Source organism: Corvus brachyrhynchos, unplaced genomic scaffold, assembly GCF_000691975.1.
Source record: "Corvus brachyrhynchos isolate BGI_N302 unplaced genomic scaffold, ASM69197v1 scaffold116, whole genome shotgun sequence".
Lineage (NCBI taxonomy): Eukaryota > Metazoa > Chordata > Aves > Passeriformes > Corvidae > Corvus > Corvus brachyrhynchos.
In genome coordinates this window covers 5,447,691-5,462,119 of record NW_008240221.1, presented here as the reverse complement: position 1 = coordinate 5,462,119, position 14,429 = coordinate 5,447,691, and the positions used below count along the sequence as shown (strand labels likewise).

At 35.2% G+C, this 14,429-nt stretch overlaps 1 protein-coding gene across 3 annotated transcripts in view; it reads left to right on the top strand.

The window, feature by feature from the left end:
• The window catches only part of ROCK2 (Rho associated coiled-coil containing protein kinase 2), a 100,956-nt gene that overhangs the window by 74,540 nt on the left and 11,987 nt on the right, over positions 1 to 14,429 (top strand). For 2 of the 3 annotated variants that reach the window (XM_017744944.1, XM_017744946.1), the window contains exons 11-28: positions 165 to 230; positions 525 to 604; positions 1,013 to 1,061; positions 1,795 to 1,930; positions 2,059 to 2,150; positions 2,403 to 2,649; positions 2,965 to 3,071; positions 3,728 to 3,887; positions 4,557 to 4,717; positions 5,114 to 5,298; positions 6,467 to 6,536; positions 7,874 to 7,977; positions 8,100 to 8,286; positions 8,608 to 8,701; positions 8,819 to 8,913; positions 9,938 to 10,117; positions 10,345 to 10,513; positions 13,473 to 13,543. In XM_017744944.1, coding sequence (XP_017600433.1) covers positions 165 to 230; positions 525 to 604; positions 1,013 to 1,061; positions 1,795 to 1,930; positions 2,059 to 2,150; positions 2,403 to 2,649; positions 2,965 to 3,071; positions 3,728 to 3,887; positions 4,557 to 4,717; positions 5,114 to 5,298; positions 6,467 to 6,536; positions 7,874 to 7,977; positions 8,100 to 8,286; positions 8,608 to 8,701; positions 8,819 to 8,913; positions 9,938 to 10,117; positions 10,345 to 10,513; positions 13,473 to 13,543 — 2,253 coding nt within the window. The remainder of the gene's footprint in view (positions 1 to 164; positions 231 to 524; positions 605 to 1,012; positions 1,062 to 1,794; positions 1,931 to 2,058; positions 2,151 to 2,402; positions 2,650 to 2,964; positions 3,072 to 3,727; positions 3,888 to 4,556; positions 4,718 to 5,113; positions 5,299 to 6,466; positions 6,537 to 7,873; positions 7,978 to 8,099; positions 8,287 to 8,607; positions 8,702 to 8,818; positions 8,914 to 9,937; positions 10,118 to 10,344; positions 10,514 to 13,472; positions 13,544 to 14,429) is intronic. The other variant, XM_017744945.1, reaches the window with a different exon arrangement.

Below are 14,429 nucleotides of genomic sequence, written 5' to 3'. Positions count from 1 at the left end.
CAAAACAAAGCATTTCCAAACCTGAAAAGTGTTCATTAGCTTCCAAGATGTAAGATGAAGAAATTCTTCTTTATGTGAGGTCACTGAACATGTTTAGTCATATTACCTGAATGTTGTCCAATTTGGTCATGTACACCCCTTTTTTATTTTTTCATTTCATTTAGAAAATGCTATCCAAAAACATCTGCTGCAGTGGAAAGTCTCTGGCTGCAGAGCACAGCAAAGGGCCGGTAACAATGTTTTTTGCCCATATAAATTTAATGACTCACAATCTGTGGCACATAATTGTGTTCAATTCGACTCATCATGCAACAAATTTTGTTGCTATAAATCCATATACTTAAAATCATCAGAATTAATACCTTGTAAAGATGTAACCTTCTAGCGATGGTTTTAAAATAATATACTGGAAGATGGAATTAATTTTCCTCGCTTTCCCTTGTTTTGTTATTTAATTGAATTACATTTGTTTTCTGTGAAAACATTTTTATATGTGGGCCATGCTTTTTTGATATTTTACACAGTTTCAGAAAAAACTAAGCAAGCTAGAAGAACAGCTCAGTAATGAATTGCAAGCCAAAGATGAACTAGAACAGAAGTACAGGTGAGAATGTTTCAACATGTTTGGTATGTTTATAAAGAAGTTTTATTAGACCTTTTGGTTTTGAATACTTATAAAAGCCTTTTAATCCACTTCGGGGATTCCCAACCCTGCAAGCAGACCTCACTCACTGTAAGTTGCTGGCTTAGTTCTTGCTACTCCTGTGACTACTGGGGTGGTTTTATTGGGGTTTGTTGAGGTTTTTTTTTGCTTTAACTCCCTATAAGAATTCTCACTGTTATTTCAGTGATTTCTCCAGTCCTTGAGGTTTCATGCTATTGCTGAAAATAGAATATCTTGCATAAAGTTAATGAGACAAAAGTACCTTACATAAAATTAGTGAGACGCATCCAAATATTCTAATTTCTATATTATCAGCAGGGTTTAAAGTTACTTTTCAAATTTGTTCAGGTCTACAAGTGTTCGTTTAGAGAAGATAGCAAAAGAGCTCGATGAAGAGGTAAGGCCATAGATTTCTTACTGGAATTAGAACTTTAAACACTTGTGCATGGCTTTTTTCTTTCGATAACAGGAAATTGCTTTTGAGGAGCTGTATATTTTGTAGAAAATAACACCAGTTGATTCCTTGGTATTCGTAAGCATGACCTTGTTGTCACTGCTAAAATATTTTCATTATGATTTCTGTACTGTAACTGCACATTTCTTTCCAGAACTTGTTTTTACCATATTCCTAAGTTGGCAGACAGCATGATACAAATATCCCATATAGATTTTAAAAATTGGAGGTGTGAGAGCAGTGTTTCCAGAGGAGGAAGGCCATGCTTTGCATTGTTTAGTATTAGTAAAAGGACCCTATTTCTTGCCCAGCTTTGCACTTTACTGCTTCTACAAATTTGGATGTGGCTGTGTACCACTTAATGTATTGCTCATGCAGGTGTATGTCAAGACCTTACCATACATGTATGTTTCTGTGCTCCCAGAGTGACTGCTTAGGCAGGTCTACCAGGTTTGTCAAATCCAGATGATCAAACAGTATTTAAATTGCAAAGCTCCTAGCCATAGACATCCTGGACTGGATTTGACCACGTGTTCTGATACATTGTGTTTGCAGCAGGCAGATAGACTGGCTTCCTCCATTACAGACTACACTGAGTGCATGAGCTGTGTTTTACCGTGTAAGAATACCACTCGTGTGTGTGTAATTAGTGGTGTATTTTTTTAAATGTATCCAGATAACTTCAAGGAAGAATGTAGAGTCTGCAGTCAGGCAGTTAGAGAGAGAGAAGGCTCTTCTTCAGCATAAGAATACAGAATACCAGAGAAAAGCAGAACATGAAGCAGATAAGAAACGCAATTTGGAAAATGAGGGTATGTTGAACCATGCTTGAAGGTTCCATTTTGATGTGGGTTTTTAATACTTAAAATAAATGAATTATAGTTCCAGTTGAAGCGTTTTCGTGACAGTGATTAACAATGTTGAATTGTTTTTGTTGCAGTTAATAGTTTGAAAGATCAACTTGAAGATTTAAAAAAGAGGAATCAGAACTCTCAAATATCCAATGAAAAAATCAATCAACTACAAAGACAAGTATGCCAACTTTATATTTTTTTCTTTTAAAATAATCACTGTTTGAAGTACTGATTTTGGTAACAGTGGAGGGATTTGAAATGTGTAATTGCATTTTAAAAGCTGTTCTTTCTCAACAGGTTTTGGTGTTCAAAAGTAATCTTAAAATATACTCCTTCATATTTCTTTAATCCATAAAACCTAGTATTCTGTAGTAGAAATAGTGGGTTTTATATTGTAATTGTTTCTGAAATATGTTTTAATCAATCTTAGTTGGATGAAGCCAATTCCTTGCTGCGGTCAGAGTCTGATACTGCAGCCAGGTTAAGGAAGAACCAGACAGAAAGCACAAAGCAAATCCAGCAGCTGGAAATTAATAATAGAGAACTACAAGATAAGAACTGCCTGCTAGAGAATGCAAAACTCAAACTGGAGAAGGAGTATCTCAATCTTCAGTCAGCTCTAGAATCAGAAAGGAGAGATCGAAGTCATGGATCAGAGATTATCAGTGATTTACAAGGTATTCCTGCAAATCTTTTGAAATTAAGACTGCTTCTTGTTTCTGGTTTGGGTGGTGTCATTTGAGTTTCAGACTGTGACTAGATAAATGTGCTGTTTTATAAAATGTTACGAAATTGTTTTATAAAATGTTACGAAGATGTGTGATAACATCTATAAAACATTATTGATAACTTTTAAAATCACCCCAAAGGAGAAGTTCTTAATAGTCAGAATTAGAAGCTGTTGCATTTCAAAAATGTTATCTCTAAATAGCTAAAGTACAGTCTTGTTTTCACACACTGGCCAGCCTCACTGATGTTTTGATAACTTTTAGGTCGAATATCTAGCCTTGAAGAAGAAGTGAAAAATGGAAAGAGTGCTTTAGCCAAACTGGAAATGGAGAAGAGACAATTGCAGGAAAAGCTCACAGATTTAGAAAAGGTAACAGCAGTGTTAAATGAACATTGGTATTACATTCTTACGAAATTTTTGAATTTGTGCTTTTATTACTTGAGACATTGAGACCAAACCTATACAAAAAGTAAACCTTATTTTCTGCTTTTTTTGGTTTTTTTTCAATTTGAGAAGTGGGGGAAAAAAGACCTAATTTCCCACAAAATCATGATACATTGTATTTCTAAAGTACATAAGTACCTAATAATGTACTCTGGTGTGTAGCTTAACAGCACAGTAGCAACATTTCATTTCATGTGTGGAGTTCTTTAGACTCTCATTATTGCTAAAAATAAAAGAGCCTCTGCTAATAGGATTTTTTTAACAAATTTGTTACTGAAACAAAAGTCTTGAAAAATTTCTTCAATAAACTTAATCTTTGAGCTGCTCTTATTACATAATGTTGGTTGTTAAGGCAGTAATTCTGTAATTGTTTGTAACTGGGGATGTCACCGTACATTTTTAGAGTGCTTTGGCATTCACAAAAAAACAGTTGTAGAAATGAGTTGTCAGTTAGTTCGTTAGCCTGAACACTTTCTTCTACTCTGTGGATCCTTCCAAGAAGCATGTTGCTGTTGTTCAAAATTCTGCCACTAACCTGATATATTTAATATTTTATTTCAAGTTTATTTTTTCTTTAACAGGAAAAGAGCAACATGGAAATAGATATGACATATAAATTTAAAGTTATGCAGCAGAACCTTGAACAAGAAGAAGCTGAACATAAAGCCACAAAAGCACGATTAGCAGACAAAAACAAGATCTATGAGTCTATAGAGGAAGCAAAATCTGAAGCCATGAAAGGTATGTATTTGACATCACAGTTGGACTTAGGCGTGAATTACACGAAGTAGATAATAAAATCTTTCACTGTGCATATTCTGGTACATCTCATGACAACTGAAATACCATGAAGAGAGGGATAATCACCAAAAAATTCCAGAAGATGGCTCTTACTTTTGAATTAAATGGCTTATGTTTATTGCAGCTAATTAAAAAGCTACCTACAGATCCTGTCCATCCAATTGCAGAGCATTCACAAAAATTTTGAGCGTGCAGGTCTTGTTAAGCAAAAATGATTCAGTAGTAATGGCTGAGTGACTTGGCATATCAGGTTTCCAAACAGCTTCAGCTTTTTGATTTTATAGTATCGCAGAGCACAGTAGATTTAAATGTTTTATTTTTAAAATTCCACCCTTTTTGTTCATCTCAGAGGTGTTGCAGATAAACTGGAAGTTATCTAGAAACTCAAAAGTAGGAAATAGCTCTGTCAGAAATGCTTGCAAAATCATCCTGTGTGTGTGTGTTTACTGTGAAAATTTTAATTAATCACTTTCAAGTAGTCTTTCTTTTCAGTTTTAAAAGGAGAAACATCTGGCTTATTGTTAGTACAGAGCAGACATCCTCTTCCCTTCGGCCTCCAAAATCTGCCGTTTTACACTTCACTGATGCCTTATATCTTTTACTTCACAGAAATGGAGAAGAAACTTTTGGAAGAGAGAGCTTTAAAGCAGAAAGTAGAAAATCGGTTGTTGGAAGCTGAAAAGCAGCGCTCCATGTTGGACTGTGATCTCAAACAATCGCAACAGAAAATAAATGAGCTCCTTCGGCAAAAGGATATACTAAGTGAAGATGTAAGGAACATTGACAGAAGGAGTCTTAAGTCAAATCTTGTTTTCAATGTCCTAATATTTTTCCTGTTATGGTACTTAGAAATATTTGTGAATGAAAATGGCAACAAAGTTTTCCTTCTCTGTCTCTGGAACTTTAAAAAATCTACTTCATGGAATGTGGTGCTATTTTCCTGAAATATTTCAGCATTATTCATCTTAAAAGGTTTTTCTTCTGTAGTAAGGTAAATCCTGTGAGATTGACGTGGAAAAACTAGGTAATTTAATGTGGGCTACTGCCTTTATTCAGGAAGCACCTTTGATTTACCAAAAGATGTAAAGGAAGTCAATTAGAGACTGTTTAAATCTTGCTTTCCTGTGTAGATCTGTAAAATTCACAGGTGTCTGTTTCTTTTTCAGGTAAAAAACTTGACATTAAAAATAGAGCAAGAAACACAAAAGCGCTGTCTCACTCAAAATGACCTCAAGATGCAAACGCAGCAGGTCAACACCTTGAAAATGTCAGAGAAGCAGTTAAAACAGGAGAATAACCACCTTCAGGAAATCAAATTAAGCCTGGAAAAACAAAACAATGAACTCCGCAAGTATGCAAGCTGCTCTATATGCTTTACTCATGTTACTGATTTTTGAAATATTTTTGGAACAAAGGTTGGGAGCAAAATTAATTTTAAAAAATTGCTGCAAAGAATATGCTGTTCTACAGTGCAAAACTTAATTGTTCTTTGGAACAATTTACAGTGACTCTAACTGAGACTTGCCCTAGTGATTCAGCAATGTATAGGTTTGTATTAAAAGATGTTTGTTATCCTGAAAATCTTAAAACACACAGCTTAAATATGAGTCTGAAGACTTTAGAGAAACACTTAATTAACTGAAGGTCTAGGTACTTTTTTTTAATGATGTAGGACCTCAGTGAAGAGGAAAGTTACTGGAATTTTTAGACTAGGAGAGCTTATCAGAGTTGGAAATTATTACTACTGCAGAGCTACAAAGCATAACCATTGGAAATATCTAGTACTACTATCTAGATCTTTAAACACATCTGTAGGACCTTCTGATAGAAGTGTCAGCAGTTCTTCAAGGTCTTAAAAGTAGTATTTGCACCTGATAGTAAGTAAGGAAATAAATAATTTTTTTTTTTTTTACATAAAGTGCTTTCATGTGAATGAAAAGATGAGATTTCCACACATATCAGATGAATCTCAGTCCTAGTGCCTTTATGACTTCTAATATTTTATCTCCCTGTGCTTTGTCTTTTCTGTCAGCAAGATGCACTTAGTCATGTAGAAGGTGGCCATAATGTGGAACACTGGCAGAAGTCTTTTCTGCTACATTTCTGTTGTTATGGAATTGACTTTGTTTTAATAACAAATGAATTCAAGAAAATACGTGTGTCAAGGAATACAGTCATTCACAGACTGTGCTCTAGCAAACGACAGACCCAAAACAACCAGTCAGATCAGTGACATTTTACATGGAAATAAGATTCTGTTGGTGGCTGATTACTTTATCAGTGTCTCTTACGGGTTAAACTTCGTGACACTGTTGTAGTTGGTGTGTTAACAGTATTATTAGTGCAGTATTCTCAGCTGTCCAAGTGAAAAAGAGAGCTGGTACCCAGAGGAAGCTTCAGATTTAATAGCTGATGTTACTTAGGACAGGAAATCATTGGAGATCTCAAGAGTATGAATGCTTTTTTGTTTACTGCTTTAGAATATCTTCATATCTCTTAAGCATGTTCTTCCTTTCCAGGGAACGTCAAGATGCAGATGGGCAAATGAAAGAGCTTCAAGACCAGCTCGAAGCCGAACAATATTTCTCAGTATGTTTTATGCTGCTTTATTTTTATATCAATCTGTTTACTGAGTGTTGGATTTTCTTCTTCCCCCTCAGCCATCAGATGTTTCACATCTCTAACCCAAACCTACTTGTTTCTCGTGCCTCTCTTCAGTGTTGTCTGCAGCCTTGGTCTTGATTACTGAGCAGTTTGAAAGAGCTCATGTTGAGAAATGTCCCAGCTTTGTGGGGAGTTCAGAGGGAGGGAGTCAAGCAGCTCATTTTTCCACAGTGTGAATAATTTTCTGCTGGTTTCAGGCCTTTTGCATTCAGCATCTCTTCCATGCTGTATGGTAGAGAAGAGTTGTATTCTCACGTAGTGTGACAAAACACGTACACTTACGGCTCAGAAGGAAATTTTGCATTACAACCGAACTTGGTAGTGATCTCTTGGGAGTTTTTGATTCATTATGGTAAGGTGCACCAGAATAAATAGGTATTGTACTTAAAAATCATCACTGGTATGTGGAGGTTAATTTTAATTAACAGTGCACAGCCAGTCGCACTGCAGGAGATGCCAAAAGGCTTGTTTCAGTATTAACAGAAAATTAAGATTTTCTTATCGATATAGGTCAGTGAGGAAAAGGCCTCGCTAAAGTTTTATAGATGAAAACATTACGCACATTAAAGGAGAGAAAGGGAGAATTGAGGTCAGTTGACTGCTGTAGATGGGCCAGAGACAATCTGTCTTGAAATCCCTGCAGTAAGTACACTTTGAGTTGTTTGTCACTTGACCTGTAGTCAGCCATTTGAGTGGACAGAGCAATATAATGTTTCTTCCATTTTCTTCAGAGTTCTAGATTTGTATTAATTCGATGAAATTTTGAACTTCAAATTATTTTCTAATTGGTTTTTCCCTTATTCCTCTATTTCTTTTTGTTCTTTAACTGTCATGTTGGTTTCGTGGATTTGTATTATTAGAATCTAAACTCCACATGCCTAATTACATCAGACAACGATTTAAAATAGTAGAGAAAAATAAATTAATTCTTTTCCCTGCTTCTGATACTTCTGATTTTGTACGAAATAGTGATTTATCTTGTCATTTAGAGTATCTTTAGAGTATACAAACATAAAAAATGTGTATCGTACATCTACCTATTCACAAATATACGAGTTAAAAAAGGAACAACAACAAAGTAAAATAACCAAAACACATTTGTGAATGATGATGACATTTAGATAAGTTTAGAGAAGGCATTGCACACTTACACTCATAGTAAGTGTGATTAAGGAACTGCATACCATGTCAACTTGTATAATTCTTGTGGACCTTCAAGAATATAGAAATCATGTAATTTTCTTTCCAACTTTAAATTCTAGACTCTGTATAAGACGCAAGTTCGAGAACTTAAAGAAGAATGTGAGGAAAAGACCAAAATTTGTAAAGAAATGCAGCAAAAGATACAAGAGTTACAGGATGAGAGGTAGGTTTTGCTAGTTGGACTACTAATACATAAAAGATCAGGATTGCTTTTTGTAGTCTTCTTTCCCCTGCCTTCCTAACCTACCCATTTTAAAGTTAAAAGTATATGTCAATAATTTGCAGAGATTCCTTGGCTGCTCAGCTAGAGATTACTTTGACAAAAGCAGATTCAGAACAACTTGCCCGTTCCATTGCTGAAGAACAGTACTCTGATTTGGAAAAAGAAAAGATTATGAAAGAGCTGGAGATTAAAGAGATGATGGCGAGGCATAAACAGGAACTTACTGAGAAAGATGCCACCATAGCCTCGGTGAGTTACATGATGTTTTGGTAGAGGTTGGAGAGCTTGAACTATCCATTGCTATTTAGCAGCTTTAGAGATATACAAGTATATGTAACATTTTAAAAATATTTATTTCTTATGATTGAAATTCAAAAACCTCTTACCATGTTTCTTCCATGCATTTCTCTGACCATTCTTTCTTCTGTGCCCCTACCCCTCTTACAGCAAGTGCTCTTATCCTTATCTTGGTTCCACTCTGCAGCATTTCCTTCTGTCCTGTAATGCTTCATATGCCAAATGAGTTTTGTTACGTGGGAACATGTAACATGTCCTTTTTTTTTTTTCTAGTTGGAGGAAGCAAATAGGACACTAACTAGTGATGTGGCTAACCTTGCTAATGAGAAAGAAGAGCTAAACAATAAACTGAAGGAAGCACAAGAACGTATGTATTGTCAGAACCAAATGTGATCTAAATTGAAACCAGGTTTGTTCTTCAGTACTACTGTATTCTTTTGTAATGAGTTTTCATAGATTTTTTTTTTTAATTACCTTGCTGCAGAAATTACAAAGCTAAAAGAAGAAGAAGCAAATGTAGGAAATATTAAAGCACAATTCGAGAAACAGTTGTTGAATGAAAGAACATTAAAAACCCAGGTAAGCAAATAAATTTAAATGAATGTAAAGATAGTGTTCATGAATCAAATAATTTTTAATTAAAAACTTTCCATAGTAAACTGTTGATATGTACTAGTAATGCTTTATTTGTTTCTGCTCTGAAAGAAAATATATTGGGTTTTTTCTTTCTTCTACTAAGTAGACTTTCAGTGTAGTGAAACTGGATCCTTATGATTTGTAATAGAGGGACTGCTAATCCAGATGTATTCTGTGGATACAAAAATGCTGTTAGCAAGGAATTTTCCTGCTGCTTTCTAAGCCCATGGGATACTTTTCTCTCTCACAAGGAGATTAGCAGAAGTTCTATAAACTATGAACACCTGCGACCTTGTAGAACTATATTTATGGTACAGTAGAAAAATATTTTGACAATGGATGTTTTAGGATTTTAGCCAATCCACCCAGGGGGTGGCTGATCCTTTGTCCAATTAGACTATGAAGAAACAGTCTATAAAAGAGTTTGTAAAATAATTAAATAAGTCAATCTTGCTCCACAATTCCTGCCTGTTGGATTTCTCTCCTCCTCCCTATGGCTGCAGGATACGGTAATATTTACTGCCTTAATAGTATTCCACCAGCAAAAGTCTTCATTTCTGTCAAATGATTTGATATGTTACTGGTTTCAGTCTTGATTTATATTCCTCTATAAGTTCTAGAAAGAGGTACATTTCTGATTTTAATCCAGATTGTTTTTTAGAACAAGTGGCATTTTAATACAAAGATACATTTTAGGTCTAGGTAGTGAAAATGGAAGAGTATATTTAAATGAGTGAAAGTGCTCACACAGCTAATGCTTGCTTCAAGTAAAAATGGCATCATTACCTTCTTTTGTATTTTGTGTAATACATTGAATTAAAACAGCCTTGTGGTACTGGATGGCAGAGGTCTTAGTTTATAGTTAAAAGTGCCTACTTATAGACAGGAGAGAAGACTATTTCTTCACGGCATAATTCTTTGCATTTATTAGTGTGGTTTTTGTCACCTTTTTCTTTCCCATGGGAAGGCTGTGAATAAATTGGCTGAAATCATGAATCGGAAGGGTCCAGTCAAACGTGGAGCTGACACTGATGTACGGCGGAAGGAAAAGGAAAATAGGAAGCTGCATATGGAACTGAAGTCTGAACGAGAAAAGTTAACCCAGATGATGATCAAATATCAGAAGGAAATAAATGAAATGCAGGCAGTAAGATCCTTTTTCAAATAAAAAAATTGCAGTATTGTCTGTAAAATCATAGTCTTGATACAGACTTTAAGGTAGCATATCCATTCTCTATTCCTGAATTTCCCCATCCAAAAGAAGTACACAGAATATATATTGAGATTGGCTACAAATTCTGCATAATTTTCTACTTATATTTTCTCCAAGTAACCAAATATTGTGATAGGAAATCTTGCCATTTATCCCTGCAGCAAATAGCTGAAGAGAGTCAGATACGGATTGAACTGCAGATGACTCTGGACAGCAAAGACAGTGACATTGAACAGCTTCGTTCCCAGCTGCAGTCACTGCACATTGGGCTGGACAACAGTAGCATAGGCAGTGGACCTGGAGAGGCTGAGGCAGATGATGGATTCCCTGGTATGTTAACTTTATTAATATTTCTGCATTAACTGGGTTTATACTAGTATTGATGATCTGATGATTCTGTGACTTTTCATCTATTTCTACTGTCTTACCAATCCTTTGATAGCTATCACTTGTCCCCCTGCTAACTAAATCTGTTGTAATACTTCACCTTACATTTATTTAAAGATTTTTTTTTAAATTCTGTTGTGCTCCATTAGAACTAAGTATGTTCACTTTATTTTGGTGGTTACTTTGCAATTACTGTGGGTATGTGATGAAATGTAAAACTAATACTCTCTTCTTAGAGATTCTATTTTGACTGCTTTTCTACTTTTCCTCCTTTATGCTTTGTGTTTAGTCCATATCACTCAATCCCACATGGAATCCATGTCCTTTACCTATCAGCACTCTTCTACCTCTGTCAGTATTGCCACTAAGCCTTCCAGTTCTCGCATGCTTCTTGATTCCGATTCTGACTCAGAGGAAGAACCTTTGTCTTGTTCCCACAGCCCTACAGAAGTTGATAGCACAGGTGACATCCCTGAGAACTGTTTGGTTTTGTTCTTATTGTGTCCTTTTCTCTGTTTCAAAACTAACATTATTAATACATAATTAGAGAAACAAACCAAATCTGGCAGCTAACATGCTGCAGTGGCAGTAGACATTGCCATCAAAAACATGAGAAAGTTCGCATGAACAAGTAACTGATCTGGTTTCTCTAAATGTTTGCAAATGCTTGCTGACAGTTATAAACCCACTATTTTTAATGAAGCATTGAGTAAATGAGCCTTATGGCCTGTTTTCAAGGTAGCTTCTACACAGTATCTGCAGCTCTCTGTATGACCCTAAGGTACTGGATACCAAAAATTCAAATCTTTGTGTTTAAGTGAAACATCTAACTTCTCACATCTAAATATACATTATTTTTTGGTAGAAGTTCAGTCTCCTGAGTATTACATTTTTTGTCTTAAAAGTATATTATGAGTGATAACGCCCTGGTAAAACAGAGTTGTTTTCCTAATTCTATATTCATATTATATGACTACACATACACCCTTTTAACATGGCTTCTGTTTAGTGTTAATGTTTGAGGTGGGTTTTTAGTTGCATTCAAATTTCTGTATTTCACTTGAGTTTCCTTTAAAGTGTGAATACCTTGCCACTGAAGGTAGAACCTCTTTTGGGATTTTGACATTACTTCATCAAACTAGAGTAAAGAATAAGGCATTTCTTCTATTTTCCTCAGTCTCTGGTTTTTGCTTTGAAGCTTCTAATAAAAGAAAAGCTATGTACATATATGTTTTTTCCTTGTTAGCTGCTGTTGTGGTATGTGCATGCATTTGCTTTGTTCTAAAGTAAAAATCATAGCTAAGCTGGGACTTTTGCTGACATAATTACAAAAGATTTGAGGTAGGATGGTGTCTTCTGTTATTATTTCCCTCTTAGTGTTTATAAGCATATATTGTGAGAAATTTGGAATATTCTGCCCTTTTTCTGATCTGTTAGTATTGAATGGACACCAGAAGTGAAGTATAATCAGAAAGGTCTCATTTTGTCCAATTTCATGCAATAGTATTGGATTACAGAGAAAAATAGGAAAAACATAATATTTTAGGAAATAGGAGAAACATGCATATTTTTTTGCCCTACATGTGCTTCCTGGATATGGGGTAGAACATATTTTTGCATCAGCATTACGCTTGCTACACTTTCTATGAGGTGTGTAGTTGAAAGAAACAATATAAGGTGGCAAGTATGAGGCAAAACACGTTACTGAACTGCTTCATGTACTTGATATGTGTATTGAAATAGGTCATCAGCAGCACTGCTGGTAGGGCAATAAACATTGAGGACAGTGTGTATCTGTGTATCTTGGTTTAAGTCTCTCTAGACGCAAAAAGAATTCTATGAATATCTAGTAATTTTTTGTTACACTATGTTAAACATGGGCAGGAACCTGCAAATGCTCTCTGATGAGAAGGAAAATAGTTTTTGTAATTTTGGAATATGTTTCTGCTTGTTCCATGGTTTTGTGTTTGTTAATGCTTAACACTTCAGTATTTTTGACTTGGAGGTTCCTCAGCAGTAGTAGAGGTTATCTGCTAGGGTAGGAAACTCACTAGAAAAATATTATTTCAATTGAGTAGTTCCTCTTAATAAAGCATAGGGGGAAGAAATGCTTGTGTTAAGTGCAGCTATAAATATAGGGTCAAAGGGTATGTGATCCTGTGTATTACCAAGCACTGGGAAAGCGTGATCCTGTTGAGCTTCTGGTGACTACTGAAATGTGTATGTCAAGCAACAGCTGAGCTCTTAATACTCTTGATAAATCAAATCTGACAAATGTGCCACTGTAATATAAAATACTGCAAGTGTATGAAAGGGCTGTTGAACTCGGGCAAGGCATAAGGATTAGCCAAAAATTACTTATTTTTGGATTAGAAAGCCTAGGTGATACAGGCAGAATTAGGAAAAGAAAAATTTACAGACCAAAAAGTATGAATTAGAATACTAAACCGACTTTTTCCCCAGCATATAGGGTATATAGGTTATTTGTGGTGGTAATTTGCCTTTTTATTTGGTCTCGGATCAGATGTTGTGTGGTCTGTGCTAATATCTTTAGGTGCTGTTGTAAAAGGTAAATGTCGATAGACATAAGGCTTTTAAGACTTGAAAAAGTTACTAAAGGGAATGTGTGTGCTATAATTGCAAGTTTGTTCTTCCCCTTCCTCCTCGTGCCTACTACTTTTTTTGATTGCATTGCTGGTTATTGGCTGTATTCAGGGGCACATTATTTAATGTATTCCTGAACATTTACCGTGATAAACTTCGCAAGACCCTGTACTGTTAAATAGTTCATCCTCTTATGTTTGCTCTCTTGCTTTATTATTGATCTTCAGTAACTTTTAAAATGCACAGTAGTCTCAAAAATAATGTTTTGTCTGTTCTTTAATACATACCTCTTTTTCAGAATCAAGATTGGAAGGCTGGCTATCAATGCCCGTTAGAAATAACACCAAAAAATTTGGATGGGTTAAAAAGGTAAGAAAACCAGATTTATGATCTTGTTTCATGGATAGTCTCAATTTTAAACTTACTGTAGGTTTCCAACACTTCAGTTTTTCTTTGATACGTGTTCTCTCATTACCTAAATGGATAAAATATGTTAGCTGGTATAGCTACATCTAGAAGAGCAGCTTAAGACAATTGCAATAGTTCAAAACACCTCTTTGTTTAGCCAGAGGTGAGAACACTCATTCATGATCTTCAAATGTTTATACATGCCATAAGTATTTCCAGCAGCATTACATAGCTGGAATTAGGCAGAGTGTGGAAACAGGTGCTCTTGACAATTTCTTTATTTAGGAGATAAGACTAAAAACTACTCCTCCTGCCTTGTGCAACCTTCATTTGTTTACCGCTTCTCAGTAGCCTCTTTGATGAGTCTTTGTCCAAAATGTAACATACACATTTTCATACCAGTTTCCTTACTGCTGAGTCATACAGTTAATTCTAGGCAAAATTCTGGAAGTAGGACATCTTCTAGGTAATTAGCTTCTTAATGAACACTGCTAGCTATTCTGGTAAGTATAATAGTGATCTTTTTAAGTATGATCCCTATTAGTTGTGACCTGCACACATGAAACAGGCAGAGGATGACAGTTACTCTCTCTACCAGTCCAAGTGAAAATTAAATCAGTAAAATAGAAAGGAAGAGCTTATATCCTACTTTCATCCAGACTTTCATTTTTGTTTCTTCATAGATATTTAAATACATTTAAATATCAGTTAATCTGATAACATAACTTGATTTATCAGGTAATCAGAACTTCATTTGTTATGCAATGAATTCCTTGGCATGGACTTAGTACTACTGTTGTCCATTTAGGTACCATTTAATCGAATTGTAGAAAGATATTGCTGCAAC